Source organism: Arachis hypogaea, chromosome 13, assembly GCF_003086295.3.
Source record: "Arachis hypogaea cultivar Tifrunner chromosome 13, arahy.Tifrunner.gnm2.J5K5, whole genome shotgun sequence".
NCBI classification, from domain to species: Eukaryota; Viridiplantae; Streptophyta; class Magnoliopsida; order Fabales; family Fabaceae; genus Arachis; species Arachis hypogaea.
Genome location: NC_092048.1, coordinates 29563160 through 29581799, shown reverse-complemented (window position 1 = coordinate 29581799; position 18640 = coordinate 29563160). Strand labels below are relative to the sequence as shown.

Below are 18640 nucleotides of genomic sequence, written 5' to 3'. Positions count from 1 at the left end.
TTTAATATAATCATTTAAATAATAATTAATTAAATAATTATGCTAAATTAATATTAAATATTATTATATTAAATATTATTTAAATAATTTTATAAATTAATTTAATCTCAAATTATATATTGTGTATTGTTATATATGAAGTTATTAATTAATTAAGTGAAGTCACAATAGGGACTAAAATTAATTCCTTTAAATGAAGAAGTGAGAGATGCTTTGAATTCTTATTTATTGTTTATGATGCAAAAACTGATGTGGAGTTACTTTTTATGACAGGTGTGACATAAATAAAGACTGAGATGAATTCTTTGCTGAAGATGGTCTTAGTTTATATATATATATATATATATATATATATATATATATATATATATATATATATTAACTCTTCCATTTAGTGCCTTTTTCACGAGTCTCTCTTATTGAAAACTTACCAAAAGCACTTCCATCCCCATCCCCCCAACTTTTGTTGCTACTGTCTTGAATGTGTCATCGTTGGCGCATACCGACCGATGAGAGTGCCAGTGTCAACTCTTCATGAGAGAGGAGGAAGTGAGGAACCATGTCCATATTATTGTATTACATATGATGCAATACTTTGGACTTGCCTAACCAAAATATATACACAATTTTGAATTTTTTTTTTCCTCCACGTTGTCAGGAACACTTCCACTTTACAACAAATTTCAACCATCTCATTTATAATGAAGTAACTTAGAACACAACCTGAATGAAAATCAGGCTGGTTCCATTAGCGGCATACATATGGTATTACAAAAGAATGAATGATTGTTCCCTGCATGGGCAAAAGACCAAGAGATCTAACTTAACTATCCTTTGACAATACAAGGCGGTCTTGGCCTTCGACAAGCTTTGCAGAACGAATAATATCACCAGTTTTTATCTGGGGTAGGATATCTCTCCCATTAGTTGTGTATCTGCATATTTTAATGGCATAATAAACAATGGAGGACAAATTTGACTCTGAAATTGATTATATAGCAAGGTTACAAGTAGGCGCTTACCCGAAAACCGAAAATTGTCCTTCATCAAATGATATCCCTCCCAAGCCAGCCTAGAACAAAGAAAAAACTTACACGAAATAAGGAATGAATTCAGTGGGTAAAAAAAGCAACTACATCTAGAGAAAATCTCGAGAGCCAACATTACACAACCAACATTTAGCTTAAAGAAGAAAACATCTGAAAATCTTTAAAACAAGAACCTGTGAAAACTCAATTAGAAGAAACATCCGAAATCCAAACTCAACAAAAATTCATTTTTAGTAGATTTAATACTGGGTTTGTTTGGCAATCCATTGTAGTATTGGCTGAAATTGGTTGTTATAGTGTTGGTTCCCTAGTGTTTACTCTTACATCTAAGCAAAGCAATTCAACTTCCACCTTTCACTAATATCTTGACTTTTATAACAGAAGTAAGTAAATCTAACGGATGCAGGGGGGAAAACGACGGATTACTTACACTTCGTTTATCATAGAGATAGAAGAAAAACTGATAAGGCGATGAATACTCATCAGAGACTTCATTATGCGCCATAGCTACTGCCCCGTAAACAGATAGAGGAAGAACTGGAAGTTCTCCATCCTTTTGCAATATTCATATGCAAGAAAACAAATGAAATCAGTATCACAAATGCCTGTCAAGTCATGTCTGCTGCAAAAACTCTCTGCCAAGATATAAAGGTTAAAATAAAATCAAACCTGCACACTCAGCGTTGTTTTGTAAAGGGGCTCGAATTGTCCAGAGGGCATTATTTCCAAGGGAACACTGAAACCACTGTTCTTATCAGCTCCATTATCTGATAGAATAGCTTGGTTGGAAGTGCTGAGCTTCGCACCATCATAAGCTCCATCCATCACCTGAAGGATATATAACCACTGTGAGTGCTATTTCCAGCAGATTGTACAGTCCATTAATTTAACATTTAAAACACCAAGACTTGAAGAAAGGTAATGCAATATAAAATTTCAAGTGCACAAACAGAGCTTCTAGACTCTGGTCAAAAGAAATTCAAAATTCCAAACAAAAGGACAGGTTCAGTCCATGCGAAAATTTCTGTAACATTTGCACTCCGGCTTTGGGTTAGGGTCTTAAAGCAAACATTTTGGTTCATTTCCCATCTAATTATTAAAGCTAACTTTTACACTTCAAAATTATACATATAAAACCATTTATGCACTTCAACTAAATTCTACTTAAAAGTTCAAGTTTTTAGTAGAAATGGTTTATAAGATGGTATGAGACTCTATGATCAAAAAGTCTAGAGTTCAATCTTTTTTGTCCAAATTCTTCTAAACAAAAATCCAAATTTCAACATAAGATATGGGTTGGCCTATGCATGGTCCACACTTCAAGCCCAAAATAGGTTTTTGCATTAAGGGACATAATAAAAACTTGAGCTTTTAAGAGAGATGATTTATGATAAGGATAAATTTTCTGCACATTTAATACTCAAAATAAAAATAAAAATAAATAAATAATTCTGAACAAATTAAACATGGTATTCAATCGAATGCAACTTCTCCTTACACGGAAACTGTTACTAGAGCCGTGGCAAAGGTTGAGCATTTGGAAGCCACTCTTTTTCTGTTTAAACCATTAACCCCATAGACCAGGATTAAATGGATGGTTAAGAAACCTTGAGTATTTTTCTCAAGAGGCAAAAAGGATTTATTTATCTTTTTAAAAATAAATAAATAAATAGCTAATTGACTGCATAATTAAAATAGTAGCATGAAAAAATTGAGAGATACAGGATGTGATGATGGACACATTAGCCAAAGATACAAAACTATTCAAGTAAAGAGCATTCATTACTTATTTATTGCACTCAGAACTAGAAAAACTGAATGGATTAATCATCAGAGATGACGAAAATCAAGAGTGGGAAATGTCGTCTTTGCCAAGGAATAACAATCGACAATATTGATAGGGCTGAAGTACTGCTCAACTACCTTACCAGTTTTGCAAAATTCCCTGCAGTTAATGGAGCAGAGTATCCATCAATAACAACCTGACATCAATGGTTAATCATGAAGGTTAATCATCTATGAACAACTGAACCAATTTTTTAAGTATGTTGTATACGTATACCACCTCTTCTGTCAAACAGCTAACCATGGAGGAAAGCATATGGAGTGAGTTATACCTGAATGGTGGCAGTTTTTTTTGATTCACCACCAACTGGAGAAAATGTTGAACCATCTCCTTTCTCAATGGTAAACTCAACAGTTCCTCTCCCTGAAAGCCTACAACAAATTTTAGAAAATATTGATTTTCCTCGCACACTATCTAATTCCCCAAAAACATGAGCTATGAGTGAAGTGTTAGTATATCATTTATTATGTTACTCTGTCAAATGACACAATTTATGTTGAAATTTTAAGAGGTGAAGTGCTAGAACTCACAAGCATCCACTACAAAGGATCTATATACCATATCTAGGTAGTGAAATTTCAGAAGAGATACTGACCGTGGATATTGCACATATTGCTCTGGCAACAAGAAAGATATTCCCGGTGCCTGTTGGAACAATATCAAATTCAGATTATGGACATGCTCATACTGCTGTTGTGCATAAATGCAGCTATCTTTTAGAAAGATCAACTAAATATTGATTTCAAGATATTATCATATTATCTAGCAGGGCCTGCCTGTAATAACTCTAGCTCTGCTACAGTATCTAGTGCAGAAGCAAGGTTCACAGATACTTTATCTGCATCCTGTTCCTTTATAGATTGTAGAAGTGCTTGCAACCCACCCTGCGAAATATTCCCATCATTCAGACAGATTCTAAAAACATAGCTACCTATTTGACATGATATGTGAATTATATAACATTAAGAAGATTTCATTACCAAACAAAATGAACTGAAATCACTTGAATAGGCAAAGTTCAGAGTCTAGTGATTTAAACAAATACTTTTATTGCATCCAACAAGTTTTAGGTGCAAGCACAACATGTATTGGTATATATTGGATTTATAAACCAAGATTTGATCCACCTGTTCGGATACGGTTACTTGCACCAGAAGAGTGTCCTAACTTCTAACTTAAACTATGTCTACCCTCAGACATCTTTTTCGATGTTTCCACTTGTTATTTTCTTTGGTCTCCCTTTTCTAGTTATTAAGCTGCAGCACATTGAGATATTTACGAACCTTCTCTACACATGTCCAAACCACCTAAGGCAAGATTCTGCAATTGTTCTCACAATAAGTGATACATCAACATTTTCTGTAATACAACCTACTAGGAAATAAACCATATTCTATTGAATCCATCATGTGATTAGGGTGTGACATTGAAAAATAAGAATCTTAGGAAATAACTGAGAGATAAGTTTTTGTTCTTGAAACTATGCATCTATTGACTCTTTAATGTGTCTATATATTTCACAGCTGGCTGTCTCTGGAAAGGAACCCAAGAACGTAGGTTATTGGCCACAAATATTGTTCCACACCTTTTCCACCGCAACAATTTTCTTCAAATTCAACACATGTATTCCCATTCCCATCTTATCTTAGTGTATTCAACTATCCAACACGTCTACATCTTTGTAACATTTGATTGAATTTTATTGTGTCATCACCTAACACTAACATTTAATCACATACAATATAACCCATGTAAAGTAGTGTGGTAAAATTCTCTTTAATCATGAGTGGTACTTTTCAATCACTTAAATCACTTCTCCATTTCAACTACCCAACTTGAGTCTATAGTTTATTATGGATCCAAGATACTTAAAACATGCGACTTGTGGTATATCTTCCCCAATTTTCACTTCTAAGCTAGGCTTTCTACACATCATATTAAACCTACAGATTATATATGCTGCAGTACATTACTTAAACTAAAACCATCTGCCTAAATTCTGTCTACTTCTCATTTATTTCCTCTATTATAATCTTATTAGGACTATATCATCTCCAAAAACTATGCATCATGGAATCAGTTCTTAAATTTGTTCACTAAGAATGTTTGAATTTCATATTTATTGTTTCATTATTTGAATCCTCTTTTGAGGTATCCAGCATGCTTTTGTCTACAGACACAAGTTATATTGGTAAACAAGGTTTATGAGAGAAGCAATAAAGGAAAAATGACCTTAGTTTCAATATATGAATTATCCTCTAGAATATATTCTTGAAGTCGATTCAACTGAAATCATACTATTTTTGGTTTTTTTCAAGAAGGGAGGCTAGCAAAGGAATGCTGGTATTTGAAATGCCTAAAGTCATACAAATATATACATACAATCATATATTCTAGAAGTTGTCCATTTTCTGAAATACCTTTCCATCTATTAGAGATGCATGTACCAAAGAACCCTTTTCCTTCAATTCTGCTGGTATACTTGCAAGTATAGACTCCTTTTGATCTACTGCTATCTGAAGCAAGGCAGACAATTACCAAAATTAGAAGCCATCGTGCAAACATTATACAGGATGAGGTTATTGTCAAACTAAATAAAATATAAAAAATACAGGGAGATATTCTAAAGCAGTAAACACTACACATGTTCTGTATTCAACTTGTGAAGTATTCAAGTGTTTAAGCTATATACACCAAGATTTTAAAAGAACATAGGCACACCCTAATTTGGGTTTCGGTCCATTCTGTTTAACAACTAGAAAATTTAGAAAGTTTAGCCAACCAATCGTACTCCTTGACCAGCACTTGTCCACCAAGCAACAAGGTTTAATATTTGACCCTAGGCAACACCAGCCAGACAGCCATGATAGCAACTAAGCAAATAGCAACACCAGCAGAAGATGATGCAGTGCACCAAGCCAATCAAATTGGCAGTGGCAGGTACCATCACCAACAGAAACAAAGTAGAGCAAAATCTTCACATATTAAAGCAAAGCAGAGATGAGAATCAACTAGAAGAGGGAAACTTCCACAACATGGTCTGGATTGGATTTGTTTAACTTATGCAAGATGGGCGTGATCACTACTTCTAGTTCCTACAGCTAATCGTAGATGCATATTCTAGCTGCTATCTCTGGTTAGGCCGACTACTAGACTACTAGAGTTTACTTCTAGCTTTCTATAGGGGCCATAAAAGATGGTAACTCGGCCTGGGCAATCAACCAAACCACCATTTTCAAGCAAGCACGTCAATCCCAACTCTTACCTGCAATTAGAACCTGGGAGCTAAATGTATCACATCTGACAATGTGAAGTGTCAGCTCACGATTTTAATAACTTTGGTCATAATGCATATACACCAATCCAACAATCATCATTCATCACACTCAGAAAAGAAGGTAACTAGAAAAATGTTCCTTGACTATAGAGCAATTTAATAAAATAACAATTAAGTACCAGTTTCCTATACGATGACTTGATAATATGCTTGATTTAGTGACTGCAAAGCTAATTTTCCCTTAAATATTGTTAATAGGATGTCAAGAAGGACATCAAATCTAATTAGATTCCCCGATTTCTTTTATGAACCTTTTCTGTAAATAGGATTAATTGTGATATTCTTGTCTTTTTAGTTTAACTTACTTTTTAGGAAGTTTTATTATTAGCAATCTTGCCGCTATTTTGGGCTAGAATTTTCCTGTTTTCTAATTGTTCCTATCCTCTATAAAGAGGATGTATTCTATACATTCAAAAAATACACAATATTCAAACACTTCATGTAATATTCATCAAAGTGGTTATCATTAAATCAGAATTCAATTGGGAGATGAATGGAAAACATCATTCACTACAAAATTTAGGGCTCTTGAGTGCTCGGGATGCCATGAGAGCTCACTATTTCTGTGCAATTTCACGAAGATAACATATTGCTTTCCGGCAATACATTGGCAGAAAAAATTTTGTTGTTTATTTAGATGATACAATCATTTAAAGCCACAAGAAAGAAGAGCATGCATCTTACCTTGGAACGTTCTTGGAGACTCTAATGGCATAAAAGCTCTAAATTATGTTAAGAATGAGTTCTTAAGTGATCGAGTAAATTTCTTGGGTTTTACTATCTCTTCTAACGGTATGGATGTTGATCCACACTGTCCAACAAAATGTGGAAGTTAGAAGTTTCCATGAGATGGCAAGCTTCTATAGGCTTTTCTTTGGTGAAGTGGAGAGTTGAGTGAAGAGTGAAGATTCTCACTAGATTAATATAGGACATGTGCATTACATATGATCTTTCTTTTTTTTTTTTTTTTTGACCTTTACTCTTATAAAAAGAACCATCTTCACTCTTCATTCAAAAACACTCTTCACCATAGTATTACCCCAATTTGTAACTTTATTGTACAGGGAAGACTTGCTGCACATTTTGGAAGAGATCTACTACTTTAATTGAAGATCCTTTATATTAGACTCTACTAATGGACAATGATGAAAAAATTAGATGCAAATGTTGTATATGTTAAATTTCTGAAGAAACAAGACTCTAGTTATAATAGAGATCCAGTCACTAACATAGTTTAACTCTCACTTGAAAAGTCATTGTTTTGATGCAAGTGTCCAATAAGTCCAGAAGCTTATAAAAGTATATCTTTTGCCGTTTTTTCAACTAAAAATTAGAACTCTAATCATAACAGATTTCTATCCAAGAAAGTGGACTCCTCCAACACTAAACTTTATCTCATTTACCTACCCATTCTATTTGCATTAATACATTTTAGTATTTTACTGAATCCTTAAATGTAAATAAAGCTGTCATCTACATCCAATGAAGTAGTTATTTTTTCCAACATGGCAATAAGTAATTGAGTGCACATATAGAACTTCTTTAACTATCAGTACATCAAATTAACATTAACAAAACAACATTCACAAAAACAACAACAGCAAAGCCTTATCCCACTAGGTGGGTCGGCTATATGGATCAAACTATGCCGTTGAGCCATATCATGTTAAAAATAACACTTAACAAAATAATATTCACAAAAATCCATAAAAAAAAAAATCATCGTCCACAAAAATCTTAAGGAATTGAATGACATTTCTCATAAAGATTAGATAAATTAGTTGTCATCAGAAATAAAAGTAAGGAAAGAAACCTCAGAGGGAAATATTTAAACCTTTAAATACCTTCAATGCTTTCTTCACGTTCCCCTCCATTGTTCCATATGGTTTCCTCTGGGGGATCCGTAACAAGTACGAAATATCTTCCAGAGAATCCTAAAATCAGTAAAACAAAAAAATGCACATTGCTGACAATTAAAAACTATAACAAACATGTATTTAATCTTCAAAAGATGCGACAAATATCGACCTATGTTTAGATTGATGATAATGGATAAGTAATTAAGTGCAGTGGAATAGAGTCCAAGTCTCCAAGAGAGTGAAATGAAAAGACCAACAACAATATTTTTCAACTCTATTGTTTAAACAAAATAATAGTGTCTTTAGCAGTCTTTGGATACGAAGGAAGGGAAAAGAGGTATATACAAGATAGCAAAGAGTCGAGAAAGAGAGAGGAGATATTTGAATCAAGTTAAGTGCATTAAGGACAAAGATGGTGAGATTTTGGTCATAGAAGAGCGTATTAACGAAAGATGAAAGGGCTATTTTCACGAGTTATTTAATCTGGCATCATTTGATTCATGTAGTCAATCCCACCTAGTGGGATAAGACTTTGTTATTATTTGTTTTTGTATTGTTTAAAGAAAACAGGATTCTATCCCCGACATTTTGAACAAACAGGGAATAAGGGATTTTGGTGAAACTTGATAGGATCACATTCATAACTAACCATTGCATTCCCTAATAAATTCAACAATATAGACAATAGAGTTTCAATATATCCCTCTGAACTCTATTCCATTTCACCCAAAATCACTAATCCAATTGTATCCTTAAAGTGTGATTGACTTCAAACAGAATTCCAAAAATTTAATGTGACATTATACTAAGTAAATTTTTTCATATCAAATAAGTTCTTAAAAGTAAAAAATAAAAAAGAAAAAAAAACGTGACAGCACTCCATATAACTTTACCACAAGTGCAATTATTCAAGGGTCGTGTTACTACTACTATATATACTCCAGTTCATTATCAACCTTTTGCTTATGCACAATATCTATAAAATTAAGATAAATAAATTATTACTATTTTTAGTTTCTCAATTACAGTTCCAAAATATTGATATAATGAGGCAGTTTATCTAGTTATTAAATTCAGTTGGAGTAAATATTCAATTCCGTCCTTGAGATTACAAGCACGATTCAATTTAGTTCCTCACATTTCAGGGGTTCAATTTAGCCCCTGAGACCATTCTTTGTGATTCAATTTAACTCCCAATGTTATACTTTGTATTAAATCACCAAGAACAATCTAAGAAACTAAGTTGAACATCCTGAAAAAAAATCGTAACTAAACTGAAATAGACGAATACAATTTCAACGATCAAAATTGCACATTTGCTACAATTTAGTAAAAAAGAATAACCTGAATGGATTTCATGTTAGCGTTTGCAGGAATAGCCCTTCTCAAAGCAACTTCTCCGGTTCTGGGAACCTTGGTATCCGGTGAATACAGAATCGCCATTGCAGAAGGTGACAGATACGACCCTGAATAATCCCATGGTCCAACTAAAGGAAGCAAAAGAGTGATCTGAACCGACACAATTATGGCGGGAACTAAATTCTTCAACTTCAACTGCTTCACAAAACTAGCTTCTGCTGCTACTGATGCTGACGTGTCACGCTGGCCTGCCACAAGTTCCTGCAAGCACCAGAACACAAAAAGCTTCAGAGAATGCGGAACAAATTTGACAATGCAAGAGAGAGAAGTGCACGTGACGGTGACCTTTGCGAGCTCGATGGCCCTCGCAAGGTGGTTCTTGGAATTGGAGAAGCACGTGATAGTGGAAGAAGGAGAACAAGCGGGTCTGGTGCGGTAGAAGAAGGAACGGGTGGTGGTTGCTGGAGAGAAGGATGAAGAAGAAAGCTCGCGAGTGAGGGAAACGGTTAAGGAAGAAGAAGAGAAAGAGAGTGACATTGTTGAGAAGGTGCAACCTTTTGCTGTGGTGATTGCGTTTGAGCGTCTAATCCATTAGAGAGAAGAGGACGACTCGTGTGTGGAAGAAGGAACACGTCCTCCTGTGGCTGTCGTCGACGTGGATGCGCAACGACGTCGTTGCCAGTTTCCTTGAAACTGAAGTATAAAATTACGAAAAAATAAATAAAATAAAGGACAATTTATTAAAATAAAATAATTGAATTTTAAATTTATGAGATTGTAATTTTTTACATGTTTGTAACTTTTATTTATTCTATATTTATCGTTATAGTCTTGTCTACGACGGCTAGGTATAATACGAGCTTTTTTCTTTTTTCAGATCAGGTAAGGATAGGTGATTAGCTCAATAAATTTTTAAAGTTTTGAAAATTTTATTCATATTTTTGAGTCTATTGAATTTGACATTCTTTTTTGAGGATTGCAAATAAGGGTAGAAATTTCAAAGTCGATCTTGCTAAAAATTTACATAAGGCAACAAATTTATCATTTAACTTCTGAACTTTCTTTAGACAGGTCAAGCTTTTCATCTCTATGACAACCCTATATTTCTCTGAATTGGCTTTAATGGCTCTTTGAGTGAGCATAAATTCCAAGAATTTCTCGACTTTCACTGCAAATATGTACTTTGTGGGATTTGCACCTTGTGGGATTTAATCGCATCACATGCTGTCTTATCGTGTCAAACACTTCTGCAAGGTCGGATAGTGGATTGGCTTCCTCCTTGATCTTAACAAGCATGTCATTCACGTAAACCTCAATTAATTTTCCGAAGTGAGATGAGAACACTTTGTTCATTAAGCATTGATGTGTAGTCCCAATATTTTTCAACCCAAAGGACATTACTACGTCTAGAAGCGTTATGTTTTCTCCTGGTCTAGCTTATATATCAGAATTTAATTATATCCTAAGTATGCATTGATAAAGGATAGGTATTTATAACTCGATGTTGAGTCTACCAGAGCATCAATACTGGGTAGAGGATAAGGATCCTTGGGACAGACTTTGTAAAGGTTGGTATAGTCGACGCACATTCTTCATTTTCCGTTCTATTTCTTCATGAGTCCCACATTAGCAAGCGATAACGGATATTTTACCTCCCTTATGAACCCAGCTTCAAACAGTGTATGGACTTGCTCTTCTACAACTTCTGCTCTTTCGAGATTGAACTTTCGTCGTTTCTACTAGACAGGTCTTGAACCCGAGTAAATAACAAGCTTGTTGTCGGGATAGATTTCAGGCATGTTAGAGGCTTTCCAAACGAAGAGGTCGAAATTTTTTCATAGGAGCTTAACGAATTCTTGTTTTAACTACTCTTCTAGGTTAGCCCCTACATTTGTTGTCTTCCCAACCTCATCCCCGATATGAACCTCTTCAATTTTTCCTTCAAGTTGGGGTCTCAATTCCTTTTGAACTCGGATACCTTCAAACTCTATGGTATTGACTTCTTTCCCTTTTGCATATCCTCGTAGATTCAAATTTTCGTTGTAACACCTTCTCGCTAGTTTCTAATCTCCTTATATAGTTTTTATTCCCTCAGGAGTAGGGAACTTAATGCAAAGATGAGGATTTGAAATTACTACCGCAAGTGGATTTAGCGTTGACCGACCTATTAAAGCGTTGTAGGCAGATGCTACATCCACCACAATGTAGTTTATGCTTAAGGTTCTTGTTTTTAATCCCTTACCAAAGGTAGTGTAGAGAGAGACAAACCCAAGAGGTCGAATAGGGGTATCTCCCAGACCAAAGAGAGTATCTGTATATGCTCTCAAGTCTTTTTTCTCAAAACCCAGCTTATCAAAAAACTGGTTTGAATAGGATATCTGTCGAGCTCCCTTGATCTATTAAAGTTTTATGGAGGTTTACATTGGTGAGGATCATTGTGATTACCACTAGGTCATCGTGCCTGGGTATTACTCCTCGTGTGTCTTCTTTGATGAAGGCAATTGTGGGTAGGTCGGGTATTTCAGCATATTTTCTGACCTAATACACTTCTTTTAGGTGCCTCTTCTGAAAAGATTTTGTTATCCCCCCTCCCCCTCGACAAATCCTCCAACAATCATGTGGACATGCCTTTTCAGGAATTCTTGGGAGTTGATGCGGGCCAGATGTCGGTTTAGAATTTCTCAAAAAGAATCGCGTTGCAAGTATAGTTCCAAACTAACAAATTACCCATATCAAAGTTTAATTTGTTTGTCACTAAGTCAAACCAATAAAAATCGAGAGTATTAGATCTTGGGTCGTCTCTCAAAAGAATTGCAGTGAGGTGTGCGTATTATTAGTTATGAGAACAGGGGGTTTGAAGGTAAAAATGCAAGAAATTAAATTGCAAAAAAGTAAAGATAACAACTAAAGGGATATGAATGCTAAAAGACACTCCTAGCAAAGATTGAGAATCAATGTTTTCTAATCAAGTCATTGACCACAAATATAGTGATTACTTAAAGTTAATCTCATTTCGTCATCCCCAACATCTGGAGAAAGTCAAATAGGCATAGTCAGTCTTAATCCATAGGTCTTACTCGTCAATGAAAACAAGAACAACTAATAACGCTAAATCACCAATCAATATTGGACATCAATAACTCTCGTGTCACTAACCATGACATGACAATTATAAGAGCAAATCCAATTAGTAAACATCTAATGGTGAGATAAGTCAACTGGGTTTAATCAATCTTAATCTATAGGTCTTACTCGTTAATGGAAACGAGATTAATTAAAATCTCTAAATTAACAAGTAATTTAGACATTAATGACTCAAGGTCACCTCAATTACTCAATTCCATGCCAGGAGTGTAAAAATCCACCCTAAAACTAAGAGAAACATTTTTACAAACACTTGAAAGACAAAAAAAAGTAAAATATGATAAAATAAGAAGAATAATAAAATCTAAAGCTACCAAATCTAAGATAACAATAGTCATAATTCAAAACAAGCATCAAGAAAATATAAAACATTAAATGACATTAAAGAAAGCAAAATCCAACAAGAGTTCATAAAACTAAAAGTAACAAAATAGAGAAATTAACAAGTAAAGCTAAGAGAATTAAGATACTAGAACAATAAAAAGTAAGAAAAACTAAATTAAAACAAGATCAAAACCTAAATCTAGGAAGAAAACTAAACCTAAAATCCTAAATTCTAGAGAGAAGAGAGAGTTTTTCTCTCTAGAATTCTAACCTAAAACATGACAAAAACTATTCTAATTGCTCTCTCCTTGTTTCTTCTTGAGTTTGACTTGAAATATTTCAGAAAGGAGTTGAAATTGGGCTTGAAAAGGCCTTGAAATCGCCAGCCACGTGTTTTCTTAAGTGAACCACGTGCCTTCAGTCATGCGTACGCATATGCCATGTGTACGCGTAAGTTGGGCAAAAAGTAAGTCATGCGTATACATGAGGCATGCGTACGCACGACCATGAAATGCTCCAAAATTTCATTTCTTCATGAATTCTCATCTTTTGCATGATTTTTCTTTACTTCTTCAAGCCATCCTTTGCCTTTTAAGCCTGGAATTACTCAAAAAATTATATCAAGGTATCGAATGAAATAAAAGTGAATTAAATTTAGTAATTTAAATACTTAAAAATAATATTTTTAATCATTACACACAATTAGGAGAAGTTCACAAAACTGTGCTATTTCAGTGAATAAATAAAAGGTAAGTTGATAAAATCCACTCATTTCAATTCAAAATAAACCATAAAATTGTGATTTATCAGGGGTCAGTCTCGTTTGTCCCGATCTTCATCTCTTTTTCTTTTGCTGTGATCATCCAACCTTTCGGCAAGATACCTATTCAACTGACCCTCTCTAGCCAGTTGTTCATTACATTCTTTAAACCATAGAAATTATTGGTGGAATGGCCGTACATCTTGTGGTATTCACAATATTCTGACTGATTTCCACCTTTATTGCTTTTAATGTGTCTAAGAGGCAGTATCTTTTCAGTGTGGCAGATTTCTTTGTACACGTCGACAAGAGAGACTCGTAGCGGGGTATAAGAATGGTATCTTCAAGGTCTCTCCGAGCTGTACTCTTCTTTTTTCTTTGCCTCTTTCTCTTTACCCCGTGCTTGATACTGGCTGCTCTATCCTGATATGGGTTTCTTTAATCTTGTCGTTTCTTTCGTATTTATATATTTTTCCACCCGTTCTTGTACCTCATATAAAGATGTTGAGGGTCTTTTTGATATGGACTGAGAGAATAGGCCTTCTCTGAGACCATTGACTAGCCCTATTATAACCGCTTCGGTAAGTAAATTTTGAATCTCCAAGTACGTTTTTTTGAACCTTTTTATATAGGTTCGCAGTGATTCTCCGACCTCTTGTTTTACCCTCCAAAAGACTCAGAGCATTCTTGATCTTGTCTTTCTGGATGGAAAATTGGATAAGAAAGCTCCCCATCAGGTCGTCGAAACAGGTGACAAACCTGGGTGGTAAGCTATCGAACCACTTCATTGCCGCCTTGGTTAATGTGGTCGGAAAAGCTTTGCAGTGAGTTGCATCCGACGCGTTAGCCAAGTACATACGACTCTTGAAGTTATTCAGATGGTGTCTTCGATTGGTCATTCCATCATAAAGGTCCATGTCTGAACTTTTAAATTTTCTGGAAACTTTAGCCCGTATAATGAAATTTTGAGCTTATTCTTCGTCCTCCTTGATTTGTAGGGTGTGTATCTCCAACAACTCCTTTCCCTTTGTTAGGTCGAGGAGGTATGACAACCGTGCAATCATGGTTGTGTTGTTCTTCTTCATAGGCTTTTGAGTCGGAAGCCGTATGTCCCTCTTCTGGGATGTCATCCGCCATCATATGGTGTTGATTATTAAGTCCCCGGCAATGGTGTCAATGTTCCGGGAGTTACCTGAAACTGTGATTTGGGACTGAACGTGAGGTCCAGGTCCTTTTAGTGATTATATTTGATGTCCCTGCTAATGAGGTGCCGCCGTCCAACGTCTTGGTGAAAGCGGGTGGTACCTGCTAGGGACCCTGATGCTTAAATTTGCAAAGATTTTAGGCAGATTTTTAGTAGATTAAAATTTGAAAAATACATGAGAGTGTCAAGATATTTATAAATATAGGGGTAAAGTTAATAACCACCTTTTACATAGTTCCATATTTGATAGTAAATAGGTTGCTCCGTTTTATTAAGAATGTTGTAGAGATCTCTTTTTTAAGTTAATAAAAAATATTGTAGGAATTAATTACTTATTTAGCTAAATATGATTAGACTCATGTCATTATGTGCAATTTCTATGAGATCAGGTGGTAATGTAAATTTAAACACTTTTTATAAAATATTGATTGAGTTTTATTCATTCTAAAACTGACTAGGTCACACGTATATTGTTAATATTTTTTGTTATTATTACTAATTTTTTAATACTAAATGCACGCGTGAAAGCAACACATAAATTAAGAGTTAATTTAAAACATTCTAATATTATTGGAAAATTTTCACATGTTCCAACTACTTTATTGGAACACTACTGTACCAAATACGGATCAGTTATAAGTTAAATTTTTGTCATTAGTATGTATTGCAATGTAGGGATGCACATGGGACTGGGTGAAGTTGGGTTCGCCGTGACCCGAACCCGACCCTAAATAATGACCGGGTCTATTTATGAGACCCTTACCCGACCTTAGACCCGATGAAATCGTGTTATTTTCGGGCCACACTTAAGCCGAGTCTAGACCGGGTGAAGCCCGGGTCTTGATCAACTTTATCACGACATCACCAAAAATTAGATTCTACATCTTTTGAACCTCTAAATTTTGGAAAATAATTATTCCATAACATTACAACATTCACATAATAATAATTTAGAATCTAACAATAATAATTTAAAGTTTCATAATAATAATTATATCAATTACACATTAAATATTCAAAATTCAAAAGACAATTAAAACAAAGTTAACAACCAACACAAGATTAACATAATAATAATAATTTATAGTGTCATACCAACCAATAACAACAAAATATTAAGTAACAAATAACTACACGGGTCCAACGGGCCGGAGCCGGATGACCCGAGGCTTGGCCCGAACCCGATTTAATAAATAACCGGACCATCTATTGAAACTTCGGGTCTGACCGGACCATAACGAAGCCGGGCCAAATTAGCCCCGAAGTCATCGGGCCCGGTCTGGGTCTTCGAGCTGGACCGGGTCTTGTGCACCCCTATTGCAATGTCAGAAAAATCTCTGGAATAAAGATTAAATAGAAGAAAAGAATAGTGATCTAGCGACTATGTTAAGAGGGATACGATGAATAGAAGTTTTTGAAATTGATTGAGCCATGAAATGGTTAAAAAAATCAAATAAAAAATTAAATAAATTTTTTTTATACATAAAAATTTGAGTCAAATAATTTTTTTTAATAATAATAATAATTTTTAGATTTAATTAAAAATCAATGTCAACATAATTCTTTTTTTTATTTAAAAATATTTTTTATTTTATTCAAGTACTAGAATAAAATTCTTTTCTAAAGAATTATATAATTATCAAATAAAATAAGTAAATTTATATAAAATTTATGAAATTGACATGAACATCTCTGATGATTTTAGTTTACTCGCTATTAGTTTAAATTCCATAAACATAATAAAATAATGTTAGATGAAAATTCAGAATATATATATTGTATCTTATAATTTATCTGTAAATTTTTTTTAATTATCATATACTATATACTATATGCCATGTATTATATATGCATATATGACTATTATTATATGATTAAAAAAACATTAATTTAATTTTATAGTATTAGTGATAATAAATTTGGGTAATATTAATTTAGGTATAAAATAAAATAAAAAAGTAATTTAAGATGATTAAATAAAATTTTATTAATTGAGGTGTGACAATAGTCCTTTTCTCTATATAATAATAATAATAAATAAATAGTCAAATAAAAATTATACTTATAGAAGCATAGAAAAAATTACACTTATAAAAAAGATAATTAATCCTTTTATTTTAAATATATTTCATTGCGATTAGTTTTATAAATTATTAATTCTAAATTTTAATACAATCATATCATTTAATTTTATTATTAATGGGTAAATACTATTGCTTAGATAAATACTTAACAAAGTTATTTGATTGAAAACTTATATATTTGACTATCAATAAAACATAGTAAACACGGTATATCTAGCAACTTCTATTTTGTTTTAAAAAGAACAAAAGAATACCTACATGTTTTGATTTTTTAAAGAGAAAAAACAAATATACAAATATAAGAAATAATAGCATTTTTGATTTTTTAAAGAGAAAAAACAAATATACAAATATAAGAAATAATAGCATTATATATATATATATATATGTGTGTGTGTGTATTATTTCAGTAATTATTAAAAAAGCTTTTAATCCTAATTGTTTTTAATTTTAAAAATACTAATATAAATTTATTTAACTTTCTAATTTTTATAACATTTTAGAAAAACAAAAACAATACAGATATAATGCATGAGTAGCTCTGATTTTAGTTAATTCTCAAATTTTTGAATTATTTATTATTTTTAATGTTTATATATTTTTCTCTCTTAGTAAATTGAAATGGCTAAAACCGATTTATATAAATTTTCATCTTTTAATAAATTGGCTTCAACTGAACTATATATAATTGTATTAATGTATTATCTACTAAATCGTACTTAGTTAAAATAATTTATCTATATCTCTATCTCTTATTATAGCCTAAGACAGTTTATTAATATCTACTACTAAATCGTTCTAGCTCAAAAAGATTTGTATAAGATATATTAATAACAAAAAGAAATTAAAAATAAATGGATAATATTAAAGGAGATTCATTTTAGATAAGTAATTTATTCTTAAATTTGTAAAGACTTAAAATCTAATCTAATATTGCAAATACGACAATAGTATATTACTACAATTCACCTTTTTATTGTTCAAACAAAATTATTTAATTTAAATTATTCTATTTTTTATTATTTTAGTAATAATTATGAAAAATTTTTGAAAATTAGTAACTTTTAGTAATTTTGGTCATTATTTAACCAGCACAAATATTAAATTATTTTAACAAATAAATTTTATTAATTTATATATACAAATTCTAAAAATTATAAGTGCAAATTATATTAATTTATGTGTATAAAGCTTTAGTAAATATAAATACAAATTATATGCTCTTATGTGTAAAATGTCTGTAAATATAGATATAAATTATTGTTAACAAAAAATAATAATATTTGTTAGCGACTATGTAGCATTGTTTATATTCTAATTCAACTTACCATTTCTCTATCCATAATTATGTATCCCTTTTAATTACTTGCAAATTTATTTATTCATATATTTATAATATGTCATATATATATATATATATATATATAATGCTTAAAATTGTTAATAATAATAATAATATTTTATTTATTCAATTATGAAGTATATTTAAAAATTGGCATTATGTTTTCAATTATTTACATATTTACTTAACTATTTTTTCTATTAATCTGTTAAATACTTTTAAATTCTAATAGTAACTAATTTATATACTTGATATATGTATTAAAATAATTAAAAAATACAAACAAAAAAATTTATAAAAAAGAGTCTAATTATGCAATGTTTATATATAAA

The 18640-nt window shown here is 32.5% G+C and overlaps 1 protein-coding gene across 2 annotated transcripts; it reads right to left on the bottom strand.

Moving 5' to 3' along the window:
* Positions 1 to 670: 670 nt before the first annotated feature.
* LOC112737890 (peptidyl-prolyl cis-trans isomerase CYP37, chloroplastic) lies at positions 671 to 10160 on the bottom strand. Of its 2 annotated transcripts, XM_025788038.3 has the most exons (12): positions 9796 to 10160; positions 9436 to 9711; positions 8077 to 8166; positions 5316 to 5411; positions 3672 to 3779; positions 3491 to 3540; positions 3167 to 3266; positions 2978 to 3031; positions 1719 to 1877; positions 1480 to 1602; positions 1023 to 1072; positions 671 to 935 (listed from the first exon to the last, which is right to left on the bottom strand). In XM_025788038.3, exons 1-12 carry the CDS (start codon positions 9985 to 9987, stop codon positions 824 to 826), a joined length of 1410 nt encoding a protein of 469 aa, XP_025643823.1. In that variant the 5' UTR covers positions 9988 to 10160; the 3' UTR covers positions 671 to 823. The 2 variants fall into 2 exon arrangements, with proteins under 2 accessions (XP_025643823.1, XP_025643825.1); XM_025788040.3 differs by lacking the exon at positions 3672 to 3779 and having other exon boundaries at positions 9796 to 10127.
* Positions 10161 to 18640: the final 8480 nt, after the last annotated feature.